At 54.1% G+C, this 22706-nt stretch overlaps 1 protein-coding gene across 1 annotated transcript in view; it reads left to right on the top strand.

Annotated features, from left to right (window-relative positions):
* Positions 1-7953: 7953 nt before the first annotated feature.
* Positions 7954-22706, top strand: part of LOC142480740 (neural-cadherin-like) — a 149530-nt gene continuing 134777 nt past the window's right edge. The window contains exon 1 of the mRNA XM_075582702.1: positions 7954-9249. Coding sequence (XP_075438817.1) covers positions 8079-9249 — 1171 coding nt within the window. The 5' untranslated portion in view covers positions 7954-8078. The remainder of the gene's footprint in view (positions 9250-22706) is intronic.

The raw sequence follows: 22706 nt of genomic DNA, 5'->3' as shown, positions 1-22706 counted from the left end.
GATGGGGCAGTGTGGGCTGCTGGGGATGGGGCAGTGTGGGCTGCTGGGTATGGGGCAGTGTGAGCTGCTGGGGATGGTGCAGTGTGGGCATGCTGGGGATGGGGCAGTGTGAGCATGCTGGGGATGGGGCAGTGTGGGCTGCTGGGGATGGGGCAGTGTGGGCTGCTGGGGATGGGGCAGTATGGGCTTGCTGGGCATGGGGCAGTGTGGGCTGCTGAGGATGGGGCAGTGTGGGCTGCTGGGGATGGGGCAGTGTGGATTGCTGGGGATGGGGCAGTGTGGGCGGCTGGGGATGGGGCAGTGTGGGCTGCTGGGGATGGGGCAGTGTGGGCTGCTGGGGATGGGGCAGTGTGGGCTGCTGGGGATGGGGCAGTGTGGATTGATGGGGATGGGGCAGTGTGGGCGGCTGGGGATGGGGCAGTCTGGGCTGCTGGGGATGGGGCAGTGTGGGCTGCTGGGGATGGGGCAGTGGGGGCTGCTGGGGATGGGGCAGTGGGGGCTGCTGGGGATGGGGCAGTGTGGGAAAGCTGGGGATGGGGCAGTGTGGGTATGCTGGGCATGGGGCAGTGTGGGTATGCTGGGCATGCGGCAGTGTGAGTATGTTGGGGATGGGGCAGTGTGGGCTGCTGGGGATGGGGCAGTGTGGGCTGCTGGGGATGGGGCAGTGTGGGTTGCTGGGGATGGGGCAGTGTGGGCTGCTCTGGATGGGGCAGTGTGGGCTTCTGGGGATGGGGAAGTGTGGACTGCTGGGGATGGGGCAGAGTGGGCATGCTGGGGATGGGGCAGTGTGGGCTGCTCTGGATGGGGCAGTGTGAGTATGTTGGGGATGGGGCAGTGTGGGCTGCTGGGGATGGGGCAGTGTGGGCATGCTGGGGATGGGGCAGTGTGAGCATGCTGGGGATGGGGCAGTGTGGGCTGCTGGGGATGAGGCAGTGTGGGCTGCTGGGGATGGGGCAGTATGGGCATGCTGGGCATGGGGCAGTGTGGGCTGCTGGGGATGGGGCAGTGTGGATTGCTGGGGATGGGGCAGTGTGGATTGCTGGGGATGGGGCAGTGTGGGCTGCTGGGGATGGGGCAGTGTGGGCTGCTGGGGATGGGGCAGTGTGGGCTGCTGGGGATGGGGCAGTGTGGGCATGCTGGGGATGGGGCAGTGTGGGCTGCTGGGGATGGGGCAGTGTGGGCTGCTGGGGATGGGGCAGTGTGGATTGCTGGGGATGGGGCAGTGTGGGCGGCTGGGGATGGGGCAGTGTGGGCTGCTTGGGATGGGGCAGTGTGGGCTGCTGGGGATGGGGCAGTGTGGGCTGCTGGGGATGGGGCAGTGTGGGCTGCTGGGGATGGGGCAGTGTGGGCTGCTGGGTATGGGGCAGTGTGAGCTGCTGGGGATGGTGCAGTGTGGGCATGCTGGGGATGGGGCAGTGTGAGCATGCTGGGCATGGGGCAGTGTGGGCTGCTGGGGATGGGGCAGTGTGGGCTGCTGGGGATGGGGCAGTATGGGCTTGCTGGGCATGGGGCAGTGTGGGCTGCTGAGGATGGGGCAGTGTGGGCTGCTGGGGATGGGGCAGTGTGGATTGCTGGGGATGGGGCAGTGTGGGCGGCTGGGGATGGGGCAGTGTGGGCGGCTGGGGATGGGGCAGTGTGGGCTGCTGGGGATGGGGCAGTGTGGGCTGCTGGGGATGGGGCAGTGTGGGCTGCTGGGGATGGGGCAGTGTGGATTGATGGGGATGGGGCAGTGTGGGCTGCTGGGGATGGGGCAGTCTGGGCTGCTGGGGATGGGGCAGTGTGGGCTGCTGGGGATGGGGCAGTGGGGGCTGCTGGGGATGGGGCAGTGTGGGAAAGCTGGGGATGGGGCAGTGTGGGTATGCTGGGCATGGGGCAGTGTGGGTATGCTGGGCATGCGGCAGTGTGAGTATGTTGGGGATGGGGCAGTGTGGGCTGCTGGGGATGGGGCAGTGTGGGCTGCTGGGGATGGGGCAGTGTGGGTTGCTGGGGATGGGGCAGTGTGGGCTGCTCTGGATGGGGCAGTGTGGGCTTCTGGGGATGGGGAAGTGTGGACTGCTGGGGATGGGGCAGAGTGGGCATGCTGGGGATGGGGCAGTGTGGGCTGCTCTGGATGGGGCAGTGTGAGTATGTTGGGGATGGGGCAGTGTGGGCTGCTGGGGAGGGGGCAGTGTGGGCATGCTGGGGATGGGGCAGTGTGAGCATGCTGGGGATGGGGCAGTGTGGGCTGCTGGGGATGAGGCAGTGTGGGCTGCTGGGGATGGGGCAGTATGGGCATGCTGGGCATGGGGCAGTGTGGGCTGCTGGGGATGGGGCAGTGTGGATTGCTGGGGATGGGGCAGTGTGGGCTGCTGGGGATGGGGCAGTGTGGGCTGCTGGGGATGGGGCAGTGTGGGCTGCTGGGGATGGGGCAGTGTGGGCATGCTGGGGATGGGGCAGTGTGGGTTGCTGGGGATGGGGCAGTGTGGATTGCTGGGGATGGGGCAGTGTGGGATGCTGGGGATGGAGCAGGGCATGGGGCAGTGTGGGCTGCTGGGGATGGGGCAGTGTGGGCTGCTGGGGATGGAGCAGTGTGGGCTGCTGGGGATGGGGCAGTGTGGGCTGCTGGGGATGGGGCAGTGTGGGCTGCTGGGGATGGGGCAGTGTGGGCTGCTGGGGACGGGGCAGTGTGGGCTGCTGGGGATGGGGCAGTGTGGGCTGCTGGGGATGGGGCAGTGTGGGCTGCTGGGGATGAGGCAGTGTGGGCTGCTGGGGATGGGGCAGTGTGGGCTGCTGGGGATGGGACAGTGTCGTCTGCTGGGGATGGGGCAGTGTGGGCTGCTGGGGATGAGGCAGTGTGGGCTGCTGGGGATGGGGCAGTGTGGGCTGCTGGGGATGGGGCAGTGTGGGCTGCTGGAGATGGGGCAGTGTGGGCTGCTGGGGGTGGGGCAGTGTGGGCTGCTGGGGATGGGGCAGTGTGGGCTGCTGGGGGTGAGCAAGTGTGGGCTGCTGGGGATGGGGCAGTGTGGGCTGCTGGGGATGGGGCAGTGTGGGCTGCTGAAGATGGGGCAGTGTGGGCTGCTGGGGATGGGGCAGTGTGGGCTGCTGGGGATGGGGCAGTGTGGGAATGCTGGGGATGGGCAGTGTGGGCTGCTGGGGATGGGGCAGTGTGGGCTGCTGGGGATGGGGCAGTGTGGGCTGCTGGGGATGGGGCAGTGTGGGCATGCTGGGGGTGGGGCAGTGTGGATTGCTGGGGATGGGGCAGTGTGGGCTGCTGGGGGTGGGGCAGTGTGGGCTGCTGGGGATGGGGCAGTGTGGGCTGCTGGAGATGGGGTAGTGTGGGCTGCTGGGGATGGGGCAGTGTGGGCTGCTGGGGATGGGGCAGTGTGGGCTGCTGGGGGTGGGGCAGTGTGGGCTGCTGGGGATGGGGCAGTGTGGGCTGCTGGGGGTGGGGCAGTGTGGGCTGCTGGGGATGGGGCAGTGTGGGCTGCTGGGGATGGGGCAGTGTGGGCTGCTGAAGATGGGGCAGTGTGGGCTGCTGGGGATGGGGCAGTGTGGGCTGCTGGGGATGGGGCAGTGTGGGAATGCTGGGGTTGGGGCAGTGTGGGCTGCTGGGGATGGGGCAGTGTGGGCTGCTGGGGATGGGGCAGTGTGGGCTGCTGGGGATGGGGCAGTGTGGGCTGCTGGGGATGGGGCAGTGTGGGCTGCTGGGGATGGGGCAGTGTGGGCTGCTGGGGATGGGGCAGTGGGGGCTGCTGGGGATGGGGCAGTGTGGGAATGCTGGGGATGGGGCAGTGTGGGCTGCTGGGGATGGGGCAGTATGGGCATGCTGGGCATGGGGCAGTGTGGGCTGCTGGGGATGGGGCAGTGGGGGCTGCTGGGGATGGGGCAGTGTGGGCTGCTGGGGATGGGGCAGTGTGGGTATGCTGGGCATGGGGCAGTGTGGGCATGCTGGAGTGTGGGCTGCTGGGGATGGGGCAGTGTGGGCTGCTTGGGATGGGGCAGTGTGGGCATGCTGGGGATGGGGCAGTGTGGGCTGCTGGGGATGGGGGAGTGTGGGCTGCTGGGGATGGGGCAGTGTGGGCTGCTGGGGATGGGGCAGTGTGGGCTGCTGGGGATGGGGCAGTGTGGGCTGCTGGGGATGGGGCAGTGTGAGCTGCTGGGGATGGTGCAGTGTGGGCTGCTGGGGATGGGGCAGTGTGAGCATGCTGGGGATGGGGCAGTGTGAGCATGCTGGGCATGGGGCAGTGTGGGCTGCTGGGGATGGGGCAGTGTGGGCTGCTGGGGATGGGGCAGTATGGGCATGCTGGGCATGGGGCAGTGTGGGCTGCTGAGGATGGGGCAGTGTGGGCTGCTGGAGATGGGGCAGTGTGGGATGCTGGGGATGGGGCAGTGTGGGCGGCTGGGGATGGGGCAGTCTGGGCTGCTGGGGATGGGGCAGTGTGGGCTGCTGGGGATGGGGCAGTGTGGGCTGCTGGGGATGGGGCAGTGTGGGCTGCTGGGGATGGGGCAGTGGGGGCTGCTGGGGGTGGGGCAGTGGGGGCTGCTGGGGATGGGGCAGTGTGGGAAAGCTGGGGATGGGGCAGTGTGGGTATGCTGGGCATGCGGCAGTGTGAGTATGTTGGGGATGGGGCAGTGTGGGCTGCTGGGGATGGGGCAGTGTGGGTTGCTCTTGATGGGGCAGTGTGGGCTTCTGGGGATGGGGCAGTGTGGGCTGCTGGGGATGGGGCAGTGTGGGCTGCTGGGGATGGGGCAGGGCATGGGGCAGTGTGGGCTGCTGGGGATTGGGCAGTGTAGGCTGCTGGGGATGGGGCAGTGTGGGCTGCTGGGGATGGGGCAGTGTGGGCTGCTGGGGATGGGGCAGTGTGGGCATGCTGGGGATGGGGCAGTGTGGGCTGCTGGGGATGGGGCAGTGTGGGCATGCTGGAGTGTGGGCTGCTGGGGATGGGGCAGTGTGGGCTGCTTGGGATGGGGCAGTGTGGGCATGCTGGGGATGGGGCAGTGTGGGCTGCTGGGGATGGGGGAGTGTGGGCTGCTGGGGATGGGGCAGTGTGGGCTGCTGGGGATGGGGCAGTGTGGGCTGCTGGGGATGGGGCGGTGTGGGCTGCTGGGGATGGGGCAGTGTGAGCTGCTGGGGATGGTGCAGTGTGGGCTGCTGGGGATGGGGCAGTGTGAGCATGCTGGGGATGGGGCAGTGTGAGCATGCTGGGCATGGGGCAGTGTGGGCTGCTGGGGATGGGGCAGTGTGGGCTGCTGGGGATGGGGCAGTATGGGCATGCTGGGCATGGGGCAGTGTGGGCTGCTGAGGATGGGGCAGTGTGGGCTGCTGGAGATGGGGCAGTGTGAGCTGCTGGGGATGGTGCAGTGTGGGCTGCTGGGGATGGGGCAGTGTGAGCATGCTGGGGATGGGGCAGTGTGAGCATGCTGGGCATGGGGCAGTGTGGGCTGCTGGGGATGGGGCAGTGTGGGCTGCTGGGGATGGGGCAGTATGGGCATGCTGGGCATGGGGCAGTGTGGGCTGCTGGGGATGGGGCAGTGTGAGCATGCTGGGCATGGGGCAGTGTGGGCTGCTGGGGATGGGGCAGTGTGGGCTGCTGGGGATGGGGCAGTATGGGCATGCTGGGCATGGGGCAGTGTGGGCTGCTGAGGATGGGGCAGTGTGGGCTGCTGGAGATGGGGCAGTGTGGGATGCTGGGGATGGGGCAGTGTGAGCAGCTGGGGATGGGGCAGTCTGGGCTGCTGGGGATGGGGCAGTGTGGGCTGCTGGGGATGGGGCAGTGTGGGTTGCTGGGGATAGGGCAGTGTGGGCTGCTGGGGATGGGGCAGTGGGGGCTGCGGGGGATGGGGCAGTGGGGGCTGCTGGGGATGGGGCAGTGTGGGAAAGCTGGGGATGGGGCAGTGTGGGTATGCTGGGCATGCGGCAGTGTGAGTATGTTGGGGATGGGGCAGTGTGGGCTGCTCTTGATGGGGCAGTGTGGGCTTCTGGGGATGGGGCAGTGTGGACTGCTGGGGATGGGGCAGAGTGGGCATGCTGGGGATGGGGCAGTGTGGGCTGCTGGGGATGGGGCAGTGTGGGCTGCTCGGGCTGGGGCAGTGTGGATTGCTGGGGATGGGGCAGTGTGGACGGCTGGGGATGGGGCAGTGTGGGCTGCTGGGGATGGGGCAGTGGGGACTGCTGGGGATGGGGCAGTGTGGGCTGCTGGGGATGGGGCAGTGTGGGAATGCTGGGGATGGGGCAGTGTGGGTATGCTGGGCATGGGGCAGTGTGGGTATGCTGGGGATGGGGCAGTGTGAGTATGTTGGGGATGGGGCAGTGTGGGCTGCTGGGGATGGGGGAGTGTGGGTTGCTGGGGATGGGGCAGTGTGGGCTGCTCTGGATGGGGCAGTGTGGGCTTCTGGGGATGGGGCAGTGTGGGCTGCTGGGGATGGGGCAGAGTGGGCATGCTGGGGATGGGGCAGTGTGGGCTGCTCTGGATGGGGCAGTGTGGGCTGCTGGGGATGGGGCAGTGTGGGCATGCTGGGGATGGGGCTGTGTGGGCATGCTGGGGATGGGGCAGTGTGGGCTGCTGGGGATAGGGCAGTGTGGGCATGCTGGGGATGGGGCTGTGTGGGCATGCTGGGGATAGGGCAGTGTGGGCTGCTGGGGATGGGGCAGTGTGGGCTGCTGGGGATGGGGCAGTGTGGGTTGCTGGGGATGGGGCAGTGTGGGCATGCTGGGGATGGGGCAGTGTGGGTTGCTGGGGATGGGGCAGTGTTGGCATGCTGGGGATGGGGCAGTGTGGGTTGCTGGGGATGGGGCAGTGTGGATTGCTGGGGATGGGGCAGTGTGGGATGCTGGGGATGGGGCAGGGCATGGGGCAGTGTGGGCTGCTGGGGATGGGGCAGTGTGGGCTGCTGGGGATGGGGCAGTGTGGGCTGCTGGGGATGGGGCAGTGTGGGCATGCTGGGGATGGAGCAGTGTGGGTTGCTGGGGATGGGGCAGTGTGGGTTGCTGGGGATGGGGCAGTGTGGATTGCTGGGGATGGGGCAGTGTGGGATGCTGGGGATGGGGCAGTGTGGGCTGCTGGGGATGGGGCAGTGTGGGCTGCTGGGGATGGGGCAGTGTGGGCTGCTGGGGATGGGGCAGTGTGGGCTGCTGGGGATGGGGCAGTGTGGGCTGCTGGGGATGGGGCAGTGTGGGCTGCTGGGGATGGGGCAGGGCATGGGGCAGTGTGGGCTGCTGGGGACGGGGCAGTGTGGGCTGCTGGGGACGGGGCAGTGTCGTCTGCTGGGGATGGGGCAGTGTGGGCTGCTGGGGATGAGGCAGTGTGGGCTGCTGGGGATGGGGCAGTGTGGGCTGCTCGGGATGGGGCAGTGTGGGCTGCTGGGGATGAGGCAGTGTGGGCTGCTGGGGATGGGGCAGTGTGGGCTGCTGGGGATGGGGCAGTGTCGTCTGCTGGGGATAGGGCAGTGTGGGCTGCTGGGGATGAGGCAGTGTGGGCTGCTGGGGATGGGGCAGTGTGGGCTGCTGGGGATGAGGCAGTGTGGGCTTCTGGGGATGGGGCAGTGTGGATTGCTGGGGATGGGGCAGTGTGGGCTGCTGGGGATGGGGCAGTGTGGGCTGCTGGGGGTGGGGCAGTGTGGGCTGCTGGGGGTGGGGCAGTGTGGGCTGCTGGGGATGAGGCAGTGTGGGAATGCCTGGGATGGGGCAGTGTGGGCTGCTGGGGATGGGGCAGTGTGGGCTGCTGGGGATGGGGCAGTGTGGGATGCTGGGGATGGGGCAGGGCATTGGGCAGTGTGGGTATGCTGGGCATGGGGCAGTGTGGGAATGCTGGGGATGGGGCAGTGTGGGCTGCTGGGGATGGGGCAGTGTGGGCTGCTGGGGATGGGGCAGTGTGGGCTGCTGGGGATGGGGCAGTGTGGGCTGCTGGGGATGGGGCGTGTCCTGCAGATCCCCATGTGCAGCTGTCTCTGGCTGTGTCTGTGGTGGGAGGCTGAGGATAGCTGCACAGGGAGCACACACATTGCATCTGCTGGAAGCTGCAAACTACAGCTGCAAAGTTTGCCAGCCCAGCAGGGGGTGGATTGTTTCTTCTGGTGTGTGCCCTGCTCGGTGCTGCCACATGCTGTGTGCAGGGATTGTGTGCCCTGGCAGGGGGCACCTGGACCGCTGCCTTCTAACCCTCACCATCTCCCTGATGCTCCTTGTTCCTCTGTGTCAGACTCGGACCTCTCCATTGTTTTGGGAGCAACTGAGGGGTGGTCGCAAGGAGTTGAGTACAAATTCCCCAGAAGCCCGGATTGGCCCCTCTACCCCTGCTGGGACTCTGAAAGGGGGTGTGAAACCCCCGAGAAGAAGCCCTCTGCTACCCACCCCAGTCCTGCCGGATGATGCCACTAAGGGGGCTTTGAACAGATATACCACCACTTCAATTGCTGCTTTTGTCTCACCTGTATCACTTCCCCTCCCCGCCACAACTGCCCCTTTACTGACATTATATGCCTTGTCTTCTGCCACAACCCTGCCACCTTCTACACCAGCACTGGGAGATACTAATCCATCAATGTCTTCTCCTGCCCACCTCCTACCGTCTCTTACCCACACCATGCCTACAACTACTCTTTCAGAAATATACCCCGCTCCCACCATGCCATCAAATACCCCTTCAGTGCCATATCATGCCCCCACCATGCCATCAAATACCCCTTCAGTGCCATATCATGCCCCCATCATGCCATCAAATACCCCTTCAGTGCCATATCATGCCCCCATCATGCCATCAAATACCCCTTCAGTGCCATATCCTGCAACATCTGTTGCCCTCTCCATGCCTCCTGTTGCACCTTCAGACCCTGCCCCGTCTGCTTTATTAATTGCCCCCTCCATTTTAATTCCTGTCAATTCCCCATCAATTTCTCTTACCCTCTCTGCTCCCTCCCCCTCACCTCATCCCTCTTCTTTGCCCTATTCTGCCCTCTCCCAGCTTCCTCCACCCTCCCCTAATGCCCTAATCTCCCCATTGCCCCCTGCTCCTGCCCCTTGCAGGTCTGCCCGCTCCCTGCTTCCCCCTGCCTTGTCCTCCTCATACACAGTGCGGGTCCCTGCCGGGGGTGCCCTCGGGGAGACTATCTTCACCGTCCCGGACCGGAGATACCTGGGCAAGTGGTTTGAGATCAGCTGGCCCTCTGCCCCCCCGGTGAGGATAGAGAGCGGCTCTGGGCGGGTGTACCTGGCCCACAAACTGCAGGGAGGACAGACCGAGGTGCAGGTCAAGGTGCACAACCTGGAGCAAGGTGAGAGAAGGGTGCTAGGGGGAGATATGTGTCCTACTGTACTTCTCTATGACCCAATTCTGGAGCAAGGTGAGAGAAGGGTGCTAGGGGGAGATATGTGTCCTACTGTACCTCTCTATGGCCCAATTCTGGAGCAAGGTGAGAGAAGGGTGCTAGGGGGAGATATGTGTCCTACTGTACCGCTCTATGGCCCAATTCTGGAGCAAGGTGAGAGAAGGGTGCTATGGGGAGATATATTTCCTACTGTACCTCTCTATGGCCCAATTCTGGAGCAAGGTGAGAGAAGGGTGCTATGGGGAGATATGCGTCCTACTGTACCTCTCTATGGCCCAATTCTGGAGCAAGGTGAGAGAAGGGTTCTAGGGGGAGATATATTTCCTACTGTACCTCTCTATGGCCCAATTCTGGAGCAAGGTGAGAGAAGGGTGCTAGGGGGAGATATATTTCCTACTGTACCTCTCTATGGCCCAATTCTGGAGCAAGGTGAGAGAAGGGTGCTAGGGGGAGATATGTTTCCTACTGTACCTCTCTATGGCCCAATTCTGGAGCAAGGTGAGAGAAGGGTGCTAGGGGGAGATATGTGTCCTACTGTACCTCTCTATGGCCCAATTGTGGAGCAAGGTGAGAGAAGGGTGCTAGGGGGAGATATATTTCCTACTGTACCTCTCTATGGCCCAATTCTGGAGCAAGGTGAGAGAAGGGTGCTAGGGGGAAATATATTTCCTACTGTACCTCTCTATGGCCCAATTTTGGAGCAAGGTGAGAGAAGGGTGCTAGGGGGAGATATATTTCCTACTGTACCTCTCTATGGCCCAATTCTGGAGCAAGGTGAGAGAAGGGTGCTAGGGGGAAATATATTTCCTACTGTACCTCTCTATGGCCCAATTCTGGAGCAAGGTGAGAGAAGGGTGCTAGGGGGAGATATGTGTCCTACTGTACTTCTCTATGGCCCAATTCTGGAGCAAGGTGAGAGAAGGGTGCTATGGGGAGATATGTTTCCTACTGTACCTCTCTATGGCCCAATTCTGGAGCAAGGTGAGAGAAGGGTGCTAGGGGGAGATATGTGTCCTACTGTACCGCTCTATGGCCCAATCCAATTCTGGAGCAAGGTGAGAGAAGGGTGCTAGGGGGAGATATGTGTCCTACTGTACCTCTCTATGACCCAATTCTAGAGCAAGGTGAGAGAAGGGTGCTAGGGGGAGATATGTTTCCTACTGTACCACTCTATGGCCCAATTCTAGAGCAAGGTAAGAGAAGGGTGCTAGGGGGAGATATGCGTCCTACTGTACCTCTCTATGGCCCAATTCTGGATCAAGGTGAGAGAAGGGTGCTAGGGGGAGATATGTTTCCTACTGTACCTCTCTATGGCCCAATTCTGGAGCAAGGTGAGAGAAGGGTGCTAGGGGGAGATATGTGTCCTACTGTACCTCTCTATGGCCCAATTCTGGAGCAAGGTGAGAGAAGGGTGCTAGGGGGAGATATGTGTCCTACTGTACCTCTCTATGGCCCAATTTTGGAGCAAGGTGAGAGAAGGGTGCTAGGGGGAGATATGTTTCCTACTGTACCTCTCTATGGCCCAATTCTGGAGCAAGGTGAGAGAAGGGTGCTAGGGGGAGATATGTGTCCTACTGTACTTCCCTATGGCCCAATTCTGGAGCAAAACTAACTGCAGCAGCAAAATAAAAATCCTAGTGATTTCAATGATATTTTGTTCTTTGATACATATGAGTCACACTGTTTGCCCCAGATTTGCAGGAGTTTTTTTCCTTGATACGTATCTATGCCCTAGTTAGTTAATAAGACTAGTTCACAGGTAAACACTGCACTCAGTTGTATACAAACTCTTCCAAAAGACCGACACATAGCACATTTCTTCCTTTAACACAGCCTTTGATGTAGGTTGTGATACCTCAGTGGACTAGCACAGATATCTGCGGCCGTTTGGTCGCCGGACAGTTGGCCGCTCCAAATGACCCAGAGAGTTTGGGGGATTCCGGGCCATTTTGGGTAATAGCAATAGCTGCAACCTAGGACCTAAACCCCTAACCCTAAAATCCTTACTCGCCAACCCTAATATTCCTAACCTTAACCCCTAAACGATAACCCCAAATCCTAACCTTAACCCCTAACCATAATATTCCTAACCTTAACCCCTAACCAAAATATTCCTAACCTTAACTCCTAACCATAATATTCCTAACATTAACCCCTAACCATAATATTCCTAACCTTAACCCCTAACCATAATATTCCTAACCATAACATTCCTAACCTTAACCCCTAACCATAACATTCCTAACCTTAACCCCTAACCATAATATTCCTAACCTTAACCCCTAGCCATAATATTCCTAACATTAACCCCTAACCTTAACCCCTAACCATAACATTCCTAACCTTAACCCCTAACCATAATATTCCTAACCTTAACCCCTAACCATAATATTCCTAACATTAACCCCTAACCTTAACCCCTAACCATAACATTCCTAACCTTAACCCCTAACCATAACATTCCTAACCTTAACCCCTAACCATAACATTCCTAACCTTAACCCCTAACCATAATATTCCTAACCTTAACCCCTAACCATAATATTCCTAACATTAACCCCTAACCATAACATTCCTAACCTTAACCCCTAACCATAACATTCCTAACCTTAACCCCTAACCATAATATTCCTAACCTTAACCCCTAACCATAATATTCCTAACATTAACCCCTAACCATAACATTCCTAACCTTAACCCCTAACCATAACATTCCTAACCTTAACCCCTAACCATAACATTCCTAACCTTAACCCCTAACCATAACATTCCTAACCTTAACCCCTAACCATAATATTCCTAACCTTAACCCCTAACCATAATATTCCTAACATTAACCCCTAACCATAACATTCCTAACCTTAACCCCTAACCATAATATTCCTAACCTTAACCCCTAACCATAATATTCCTAACCTTAACCCCTAACCATAACATTCCTAACCTTAACCCCTAACCATAATATTCCTAACCTTAACCCCTAACCATAACATTTCTAACATTAACCCCTAACCATAACATTTCTAACCGTAACCCCTAACCATAACATTCCTAACCTTAACCCCTAACCATAATATTCCTAACCTTAACCCCTAACCATAATATTCCTAACATTAACCACTAACCTTAACCCCTAAACATAACATTCCTAACCTTAACGCCTAAACCCTAATCCAACCCTTAACCCCATAACTAAAAATCATAAACCCTGCAGCGAAATGTTCAGTGGCGAAGCGGCCGCGGTGAATTGTACCATTCCTCAAAATAGTTCTTCATATTTAACATCGTAGTGTACAGAGCTTCAGTAAGAAACCTTTCATGGTCTCTTGTCCGGATTTGTTCTCGGGGTCCGGGTGAGACCGCTGCAGTTTTGGAAGCTGCACATCCTGCAATTTCATCTCTGAATTGTCCTCATTGTGATGCACTAGAGCAGGGGCGGCCAACTCCAGTCCTCAAGAGCAACTAACAGGTCAGGTTTAAGGATAGCCCTGCTTCAGCACAGGTGGCTCAATCAGTGGCTCAGTGGTTGACTGATTATTATCATTCTGATTGAGCCACCTGTGCTGAAGCAGGGACAGCCTTACAACCTAACCTTTTGGTGACCCTGGAGGACTGGAGTTGACCACTCCGGCACTAGAAGGCATCACAACCTGCAACATAAGTAAGTGAGTACTTCAGTATTAGGGGATACCTTTTTTATTTGGACTTACAATAGATATTATAGGACAAGCTTTCCAGAGTTTTCTCTCTTCCTCAAGTCAGCAATAATGATTTACAGAGCTTGTCTTATAATATCAATTGTTCCCCTAATACTGACATATTCTTTTACTATTGGGGTAAAAGGTAAACAAGTGTATATATATATATTTCAATCATTTACATTTCACTGTGATAAATCCTCCTTGTATAATAATAATAACTTAGTTTCATATTTATTGATTATTTATAAAATGTTTTACCAGGAAGTAATACATTGAGAGTTACCTCTCGTTTTCAAGTATGTCCTGGGCACAGAGTGATGACAAATACATGGTTACAAATACATAGTTACATTAAGTGAACAGGGTTATACATTATATTTAAACACATTTCATGAACAGTTAAAGATAATATATGTTATAGGCGTACGTAACAGTTACAGACCAGATAAATATGAGACAGCTTTAGTTTTGAAAGAACTTAGCCTGGTGGCGGCTGTGAGAGTCTCCGGTAGACTGTTGCAGGTGTGAGATGCACGGTAAGAGAAGGCGGAGCGGCTGGATATAGCGCCTTTCTCCCAATGGGACGCAACGCGCTTCACAATTACTGTGATTCCTAATTGAAAAATAAAGGAATCAAATTGGAAGTATTCCATACCAAGATACAAAAAGTACTACAACATATACAGAGTGCGATCCTTCCAGAGGCAAAGAGGAGTAGGCGTGATGTTTCGGGGTGCTAAAGAGGCAGTATCTGTTGAAGGAGGTGGCAGCCCTAAACATCGCACACACGCCTCTTTGCCTTTGGTACAATGCCCCTCTGTCTGTGTTTGTGTATTTTTGTGCTTTTGGAATTTTTGCATTGAAAAATGTGGGATATGGTTAATTTATGTTTCAATATATATATATATTTGTTTGATTTGTGTTGAGTAGATTGAGTAAATGCAGCAACAGCAGGGTGATATATTGATAAATATATAAATATATAAATATATAACAGATGTGTGCATTTTTATATTTTGCCAACATTTTCTTTTATGTGACAATTGAATGCCTTTCTCTGGGTTAGTATGCTCCTAGCTAACGCGTGTCAAATACACCGACTTGTTAAATATGTTTCTTATGTTTAACCCCCTCAGAAAAAAGGGGGCAGAGAAAAGAATGGTTAATTCTTCACGCTGCTTAGCATCAGTATAGAGCGTCTTATACACAGACCCCATAGTGCTGAAGAACAAAACCTTCAACAGTACCCGAGATTATCTGTTGCCTGTAAGTAATACCAGGGGATTTCATTTATTAGAAACAGATCCTGTTCCACATGTATTGCACACAGGGAAAATAACTGCTCTTAGCATACTTACCCCTGACAAACATGCAGCTTATAATGTATATTAGGGGGATCTTAACTCCAGTCCTCAAGCCCCCCAACAGGTCAGGTTTTCAGGATATCCCAGCTTCAGCACAGGTGGCTCAGTGGAAGATGCAGGGATATCATGAAACCTGACCTGTTGGGGGGGTGGCGGGGCACCCTAATGAATAGCATTATTTGTGAAATGTTGCAGCACACAACTCTACAGGCTATTCTGTATGTATAAAATTAAAGATTAACAACAATATAGTGTCAATCTGGGTTGAAACAATTATTTTTTTTCCTGTGTGCAAACCCAGATTGACACTATATTGTCGTTTATCTTTCATTTTATACATATATATATATATATATATATATATATATATATATATATATATGTACTATACTTTTTGTTCTGTAAATAGTCTGACATCAACCTTTAATCGATTTTTGAAATGTACAGTAGTATTGTCCTGTTTTCTGCAAAGATTGTAAATGCCAAAGCATTGCACTGCATTGTATGAAATGATGGACTGTCTGGACAGGCCAATGTGACCTAAATCTAGTGATAATGTATGTTTCCTTTTGTGAGGACATTAGTTGATGTGTGAGGGCACTTGTGAGTATACTTCTTTTGTTTACAAACCTACATTTCCACTTAGTGTCAAAGATCCTATAGCTTTTTATAGCTGTAATTCCACTTTCTTTTCACAGCTGCAATTCTGCAGAACCCCAACCCTCTCTAATAGCGTGTCTGAGATCAGATGCATTGTAAGGAATCCCAACCCTCTCTAATAGCGTGTCTGAGATCAGATGCATTGTAAGGAACCCCAATCCTCTTTAATAGCGCGTCTGAGATCAGATGCATTGTAAGGAACCCCAACCTACTCTAATAGCGCGTCTGAGATCAGATGCCTTGTAAGGAACCCCAACCCTCTCTAATAGCACGTCTGAGATCAGATGCATTGTAAGGAACCCCAACCCTCTCTAAAAGCGCGTCTGAGATCAGATGCATTGTAAGGAACCCCAACCCTCTCTAATAGCGCATCTGAGATCAGATGCATTGTAAGGAACCCAACCCTCTCTAATAGCACGTCTGAGATCAGATGCATTGTAAGGAACCCCAATAATCTCTAATAGCGTGTCTGAGATCAGGTGCATTGTAAAGAACCCCAACCCTCTCTAACAGTGTGTCTGATATCAGATGCATTGTAAGCAACCCCAACCCTCTCTAATAGCACGTCTGAGATCAGATGCATTGTAAGGAACCCCAATTATCTCTTATAGCGCGTCTGAGATCAGATGCATTGTAAGGAACCCCAATTCTCTTTAATAGCGCGTCTGAGATCAGATGCATTGTAAGGAACCCCAACCCTCTCTAATAGCACGTCTAAGATCAGATGCATTGTAAGGAACCCCAATCCTCTCTAATAGCGCGTCTGAGATCAGATGCATTGTAAGGAACCCCAACCCTCTCTAATAGCACGTCTGAGATCAGATGCATTGTAAGGAACCCCAACCCTCTCTAATAGCGCGTCTGAGATCAGATGCATGGTAAGGAACCCCAACCCTCTCTAATAGCACGTCTGAGATCAGATGCTGTAATGCCTGTATGCCCGCAGACCTGGCCAGTCCCCAGTACTGAAGTGGGTAAGGGTATAACACGCACCCACAGCAGTGAGGGCGTGGCCGGAGTGTGGTAAGTTGCGTTGCCGGGCCTGGTAGAGAAAGGGTTAACGTGATACTTGCTGAGCTCGGGGTGCCAGAGGTACGGAGATCCAGATCCAAGAGCCGTGGGTCAGGGGAGGAGAAAGCAGCGTAGTGAGGTCCAAAGCAGAGTCCAGAGGGTAACCAGAGTAGCATTTCCCCTAGGAGACCCTATTGGCGATTGGGTGGGGGAATACCCGTTACAATTGGAGGCACTGCTGAGATAATCAGGACAGGCTTTCAGCGACGCAAAACAGAAAGATTGAAAGTATGCTTCCAGAACAGGTGCTGCTGAAAGGGGGAAGTCTAGGGGTAGTCAGGAGAACGAAAAACCTCGCAAAGCACGCCCTAGACTGCCCTAAAGGGTGAATAAGGCCTTGCGCGCACGAGAGCCCTCTCCGCAATGGCGCCGGGCCCGCTGCGAGGGGGGGCCGCAGCGCTCGCGCGAGAGCTACTCCTGCTCTCAATAGAATTGAGAGCAGGACTCGCGTCAAGCGATTAGGCACGCCCCCCGCCGGTTCAGCCAATGAGGGCGAACCTGCCGGGTGACGTCATGGCCTCACCCCCGTCACTCCTCCGCCACGCCCCCCCCCCCGGTCTCTCCTCCTGCAATGAGCTGCAGACCGGGGAATCGGCTGAACACGCCGCCAAAAGCGCGGGCGCGCGTTACAGCGGCGTGACCGGGGCCTTAGCCTAGGTCTGGAGACAAGGCTATTGCTGTTCTAGTCAAACCTGAGGCGGCTAGTCAGGATGCCTAGGGGGTGGCCTGGTTAACGCAGTTAAGAGGGACCCCTGGATAGGACCCACGATACTGGCAGCCAAGAGGGGGAGACACGAGTACTGCACAGGGAAGAGCCCAGAGTACTACTAGCCAGTAGCCAGACTATGAACCGCAGAGCACGTGTATGGACTGTCATCGTGTGCAGTATACAAAGAAAGAGTTTTGCCTAGCCTGGGGTATGCCAAGTTTACCACTTGCCAGAGGCTACATGTATTGCAGTGTTCACAAGAGAGCGAATTCCCTGCCAAACAGTGAGGGTTGCGCTACAGTGAAAATTGTGGGTTCACCTAAGATGGTGGCTGCTATATGCGATAGTGCACCGCGCGGTGCGAAGAAGCTAAAATGGCAGTTCCCGCCGAGTCTGGATGGCGCACGTGCTGCGTGCAAAAAGACTGTGAGCAGAGTATTTGCAGAGATTTGTCCGGGTATGGCGCGAAAGCTAGAGCCCCGCCTATGTGCAGGAAGTGGCGCGAAAGCAGGAGCCACGGCCCCCTGCCCTGTGACTGGCTCAGCGAAGAGTCCACATCATGAGATAACACCCAGTGACCCTCCTCTAATCTCCACCAGAGGGAGGGGGCACAATGAGAGACAATCCCAGAGCTTTACCCAAACTGAAGGAGGAGCTGGATGCGAGCTGCCGCAACCTCAGACTGACGGAACATGGCGGGCCAGAGGAGTGAGTTACCCCTTTCTTTTGTGCCAGTGTATATATAAAGTCAGAGCAGGCGATATGGACTTTGCCTATTACTCGCTGCCAGAAGGTTTCCTGGATGTACTCACTGACGGGTTCACCAGCTTGCGGTGTTTGGGTCCTGACTGTGCATGCCTGGGAGAAGACCTTGTTTGGGGGGCTATTTTCTTTGTGAATGGGGCAAGCCATCTTGTGTCTAGCCCGCTAATGCCTACCATTGGGGTGTACCAAGCTCCGACAATTGAGACAAGGCCCGAGCCGGTTCCAGAGACCGCAACCCAAATGCTACCGGGTGAGGTGTTCGAACCTGATGAGGCCAGAGCCGGTCCTCTGGTGTCAGCAAAGCCTGATGACCCAGTGGTTATGCTATGCAATGTGGGCCATGTCGATGCTACCCATGCGGAGGGCCCGTGCGCCCCAACAAACGTTCAAGGGGTTCCATGCACTCCGGTTCCAGAAGCGGAACTCACGATTGTGGAACCCAAGGAAGAGACAGTGACTGCCCAGGGAGGATGGGGATCGCTATCGCTGGTGGCGCAGAAGCGGGACCGCTTCGTGCCGATTGCCGCCAGTGACTGCGAGGGGCCCCAATGTCATTCCCCTGCGGAGATGTCCCTACCTGCCTCATCGGACGACGAGCATGATAGCAGTTCAGCGGGGGTGATGCGCCTGCCGGCGGACCCCTACAGCGGTGCTGCAAGAAGAGAGTCTCTTACCTGTGATGTGGAGCGGGTGAGCCCAGATGTCTCCCGACAGCAGGCGCTGGTGCGGCCGGAGCTGCGTAGCAGTCCCACAGCCGTGGTGACTCCCAGTGTGTCGGAGGAGTCCGGAGACGAGGCTCATCCCAGCGCCTACTTCCGCATGATGGACAGCGTCGAGCTCCCGGTACCCCGTCCTGCGGATGACGTACTTCCTGTGTGGGACCTGACACAAGATGACGCGACCTCGCGAGAGGATGACGTCACTTACAAGGCGACCTCCGGAGCGGAATGGGACTGTGTTGCGACCGCTCCGGTGAGTAGCGCCCCCTCTCCAGGCGAGAAATGGACCACTACATTTACAGGGTGGTAGACCGAGGGAAACGCTGGCCTGTCGTGGCTGCGTCCAAGCAGCCAACGTCCCCTGCGGTAGGCCGTGGCCTTGCTGAAGCCAAGGACTTTGTCCCGGACACTGTTGCTTTCTATGCCCCAGTCTCTGGCCCCATTACCCCTGCCATTGCCCCTGTCCCTGTCCCATCTAGTTCGGATTCCAAATACAGTCACCACGGGTCACTGGGTGAACAGGGGGTCCCCAAGCCATTCACTGATTACAAGGACTGGGTGGGTTTGGTTCAGGACTCTGGGGATTTGGGTAATGATGTTGTTCATATTGTGCCTGTTGCTAGGGTAAAACCCTATGTACCTCCAGTGTCTGACAGAGTTGTCAGAAATCACCAAAAGTCATTACTTTATTTTCACCACTCAGTAGAGGGGGGAATTGAGTTTGAAATGGGTTCCACTGATGAGGACAGGGGATATAGTTCTGATGATGAGGAAAGATCAGACGAGGAAAATTGGGGTACTAATAGCCCCCTAGAGAATTGGTATAATGAAGAAAGGGTGCCTTACATCTCCAGGAGATGCCTTGAGAAAGTGTATGGGCATGATCCTCTCCGACCATTAGCACCCATGTCTAAATTATGGGATGATTGTAGGTGTCCAGTATGCCACCCAGAGTGTTATGGTACTTCTGCTCCAAACCCAGTGGACCATGCTGTGCGCAGGCCACCCTAAAAGGGTATAGCTAGTACTAGTGAATACATATCCTGAGGGTAGTAAAGGAACCTGACCCCAGGCATTACTGTTAGTAGCGGATTCTCCACGTTGGGAGTAATCCTAGTTCTTTTGTGTCACCAACTAAGGAGGGTGTATAACCTGCAAATGTAATAACACTGTATTATGGTGAATAATATGTCATGTTATTTTGTTTTGTACAGGTTGTTCACCTACAGGATGGACCCACAAATTTAGGTCCAAGTGGGGACCATTGGATTCCACCAGAGGGAGAGTATAGCCCTGGTAGGTTTGGGCTATTATTCTGTCCTTCTGTGCAATAATCCCTGGTAAGGGCAGGTTTGCCAGGAGTTAAGATGGTTTCTCCCCACTCACTGCAGATCAGTGAGGCAGAGAAAGCAGTGCAGTCAGGCCTGTGTCCAATAAGGGACAGGGGGAGCTCTTGTTGTATCTGTCTTAATGATCTGCATTTCCTGTATTGAGTCAGTTGCTCCTACCCTGAGAGGAGCTGAGTCTTACCTAACCGAGCTGTCAGGGACCTGGCAGGCTTGAGGCCCTCCCCCTGGGAGAGGCTGGTAGACTTTTCCTACTACTCTGATAGGGGGTAGTGGAAGAGCTAGGCCTGCTTCCAGGGCCCTGACTGGGAGTGAAGGGCCAGGGTCATCCTGCGGGAGAACTCCTGAGAAGTACTGCTGTGACTGTGTATGCTGTACAGTGTGCGCTGTACAGTGTGCTGCAGAGGAAATAAAGTGTTCCTGATTATAAAGAAGCGGTTGTGAGACTGGAATCTCTCATCCCTGAGTGGGACGTTCTATTCCAGGGATTCCACCCCATATCCTGGGGCCTGCAATAGATGGAGGCACTGTCACCGTGAGTACGTACTGGGTATGTCCCCAGAAGCCTGTCCTGACCTTCCCCATAATACCATCAAGCGGGAGACTCAGGAGTCCTGTAAGCCAGCAGGTGCGCCACACTATTATGCCTTGTAACCAGAGTAGCATTTCCCCTAGGAGACCATATTTGCGATTGGGTGGGGGAATACCCGTTACAACTGTATGTGTTGAGATATTAGCATCTTGATCTATGTCTTTCTCAGGTTCTTCTGATTACTGTACATTGATGACCGTCCAGTCTTGCGTACCTAGGAAAATATTATTTTTTCTTAGGTTTGCACAACATATTTTTTGGCACCAACCTTTACTACGGGTGTTTACGCACGCTGTGTTTATTTAGGGTTCTGTCTTCCCCTGTTTGGTTTTATATGTTTTTAACCTGTTATAATTGATGACATTAAAGTTTGTTACTTTTCTAGTGGATATTCTGAGTGCTCGTTTTTGAGACTTTTTTTTTTGTCTCGTTTGTGCTATTTATATATTTAAGTGTAGACTCCACATGAAGGGTTATCTTACATTTTAATAAGTCCATTTAGGAATAAAATACAAATAGCATTTTGATATTTGTATTTGCAAGTCTAAATCTACTGTGTTCTGTGTCATAATAACAATATATTGATGGCAACCCTGCCCGAGGGACAGTCCTTGGCTGAATCATGTAGTGCAAGGTCACATCTGGCTTATGTAACCATTTATACAAATGTTACATTGCTGGGCATAGAATCTTTAGGGCACAGTTTATAGGATTATTCCAGTATGGTCACAAAAACAGCAAGAGAATTCAAATAATCGGCACTTGTTGGAGGCCTATAGATTAAGCAGTTATAGCACAGAGAATGCTGTTTCAATACAAGCATTTTATTAAATATGAACTTCTACTTAAACCAAGAGTGATTTTTATGTCACTCTAACTAACCTCCATTTATTTGTTTATGATTGGAAGCGGCAGTTCCTGCTGAACCGCACTGTATAAACTACCGAGAGATGAAGAGAGAACAAGTGACTAATACATTGCATAAACAGCCACGGTTTATTCTGACCCGCCGAGGCAGAATCACAATTTCTTACTGTGGAATTACAACACAATATAAATGTGGATGTCTACACTGTGATTTAATGTGCTCCGAATATATTAAGAGCCACAGATGAATATCCATCTATGAAAACAATGTTATATCACTTATAGGCAAGAATCTTTATATGGGAGACGCTAATTATTGCTATAAGGCTTATATGTATTTGATTTATTATCCTGACCTATTGTGGCAGAATCTGTACATAATTTGCAGAGACACTGGGTACTATATATGTCTTTATACCCACCACATATTCAGACACACAAGCAAGTCCCTAATATAAGTGTTAACATATTGTGACTGTGAAAACAGTCTATTTGTGTCAAAATTTAATATTTATGGTCTAATTATATGGACTAATAACTATAGACAAGCAGTCATATACCTAGTGTCACAAAGAGTTAACAAATGATATACAATTGGATGTAATACCTATTTGGATGTCGAAGTAGAAATTGAGCTAAAACCTATATGGTCAAAATATGGTCGCTATACCAAAGAGAATTTCTACTGCTCCGTTACGGGGATTTTAAGATTTTTATATATTTTTTTTTCATAGTGTCACACAATTTTTTGGATGTAATAAAATGTTATTGTTTTGTGATTTTAAAACGGACCCTACTCTAGAGAGAACATAAGCTGGCTGAATAAGTCACATATCAGTACACTATTATCATAGAGTGCATCTTTGGAGGGTCTTTTCTTGATCTTTCTGATCAATCTTTTAATATATTGAACCGCACTGTTTTCAGCTCTGGGAACCCCTTGGCTACAGAGATACTTACTGGTGAAGTTACCGGCATTACTTCCTGTTTTTTTAAACGGGGTTTAAATGGACATCCAATAGGAAGCCAAAACTGATGCTGTTGCATCTTCCTATTGACCCAAGATTTGGGAGCCATTTTGTTTACCCTAAGGGTAACTTCACTGTTAAGTATCACGGGCACTGGAGGTGTCCCCAGAGCTGAAAATAGTGGTGTTTGGTTCAAAGAGACCTCTGGTTCCCACCCTGTAAAAATAGATGGGGGTTAAAAAAACCAATGTAGGAGGAACTGATGCTTTAATTATCTGAATTGGCTGTTGGAAGGACTGGAATATGTTGCTCTTTCCACAAGCAGTTTAGGTGTTAATACTAAAAGAGCACATGCAATATCCCCCAATAGAGAATGCAGAGATATCAACCTCTTTTTGCACTCAAACCAATGACCTTTGCTGCTCCATTACTTCCTTTCTTTAGTCGGGGAGTCACTCGGTGCGGGATTGGCAGTGTCTTACCACCTGTTAAAGAGATTCTCCTCTAATGTAGCAGCGCATTCTGGATCTCAAAATGGCCACAGACAGGAAGTTAGTTACAAGGCAGTCAGCATCTGTGACCATTGATGTCACCATTTCCATTAGCTCATATGTAGGAAGCTGCCCGGAGGCCATCTTTGG

This window comes from Ascaphus truei, chromosome 2, assembly GCF_040206685.1.
Source record: "Ascaphus truei isolate aAscTru1 chromosome 2, aAscTru1.hap1, whole genome shotgun sequence".
In the NCBI taxonomy this organism is placed as follows: Eukaryota; Metazoa; Chordata; class Amphibia; order Anura; family Ascaphidae; genus Ascaphus; species Ascaphus truei.
The sequence above is the reverse complement of the archived record's forward strand: the minus strand, read 5'-3'. Positions and strand labels throughout refer to the sequence as shown.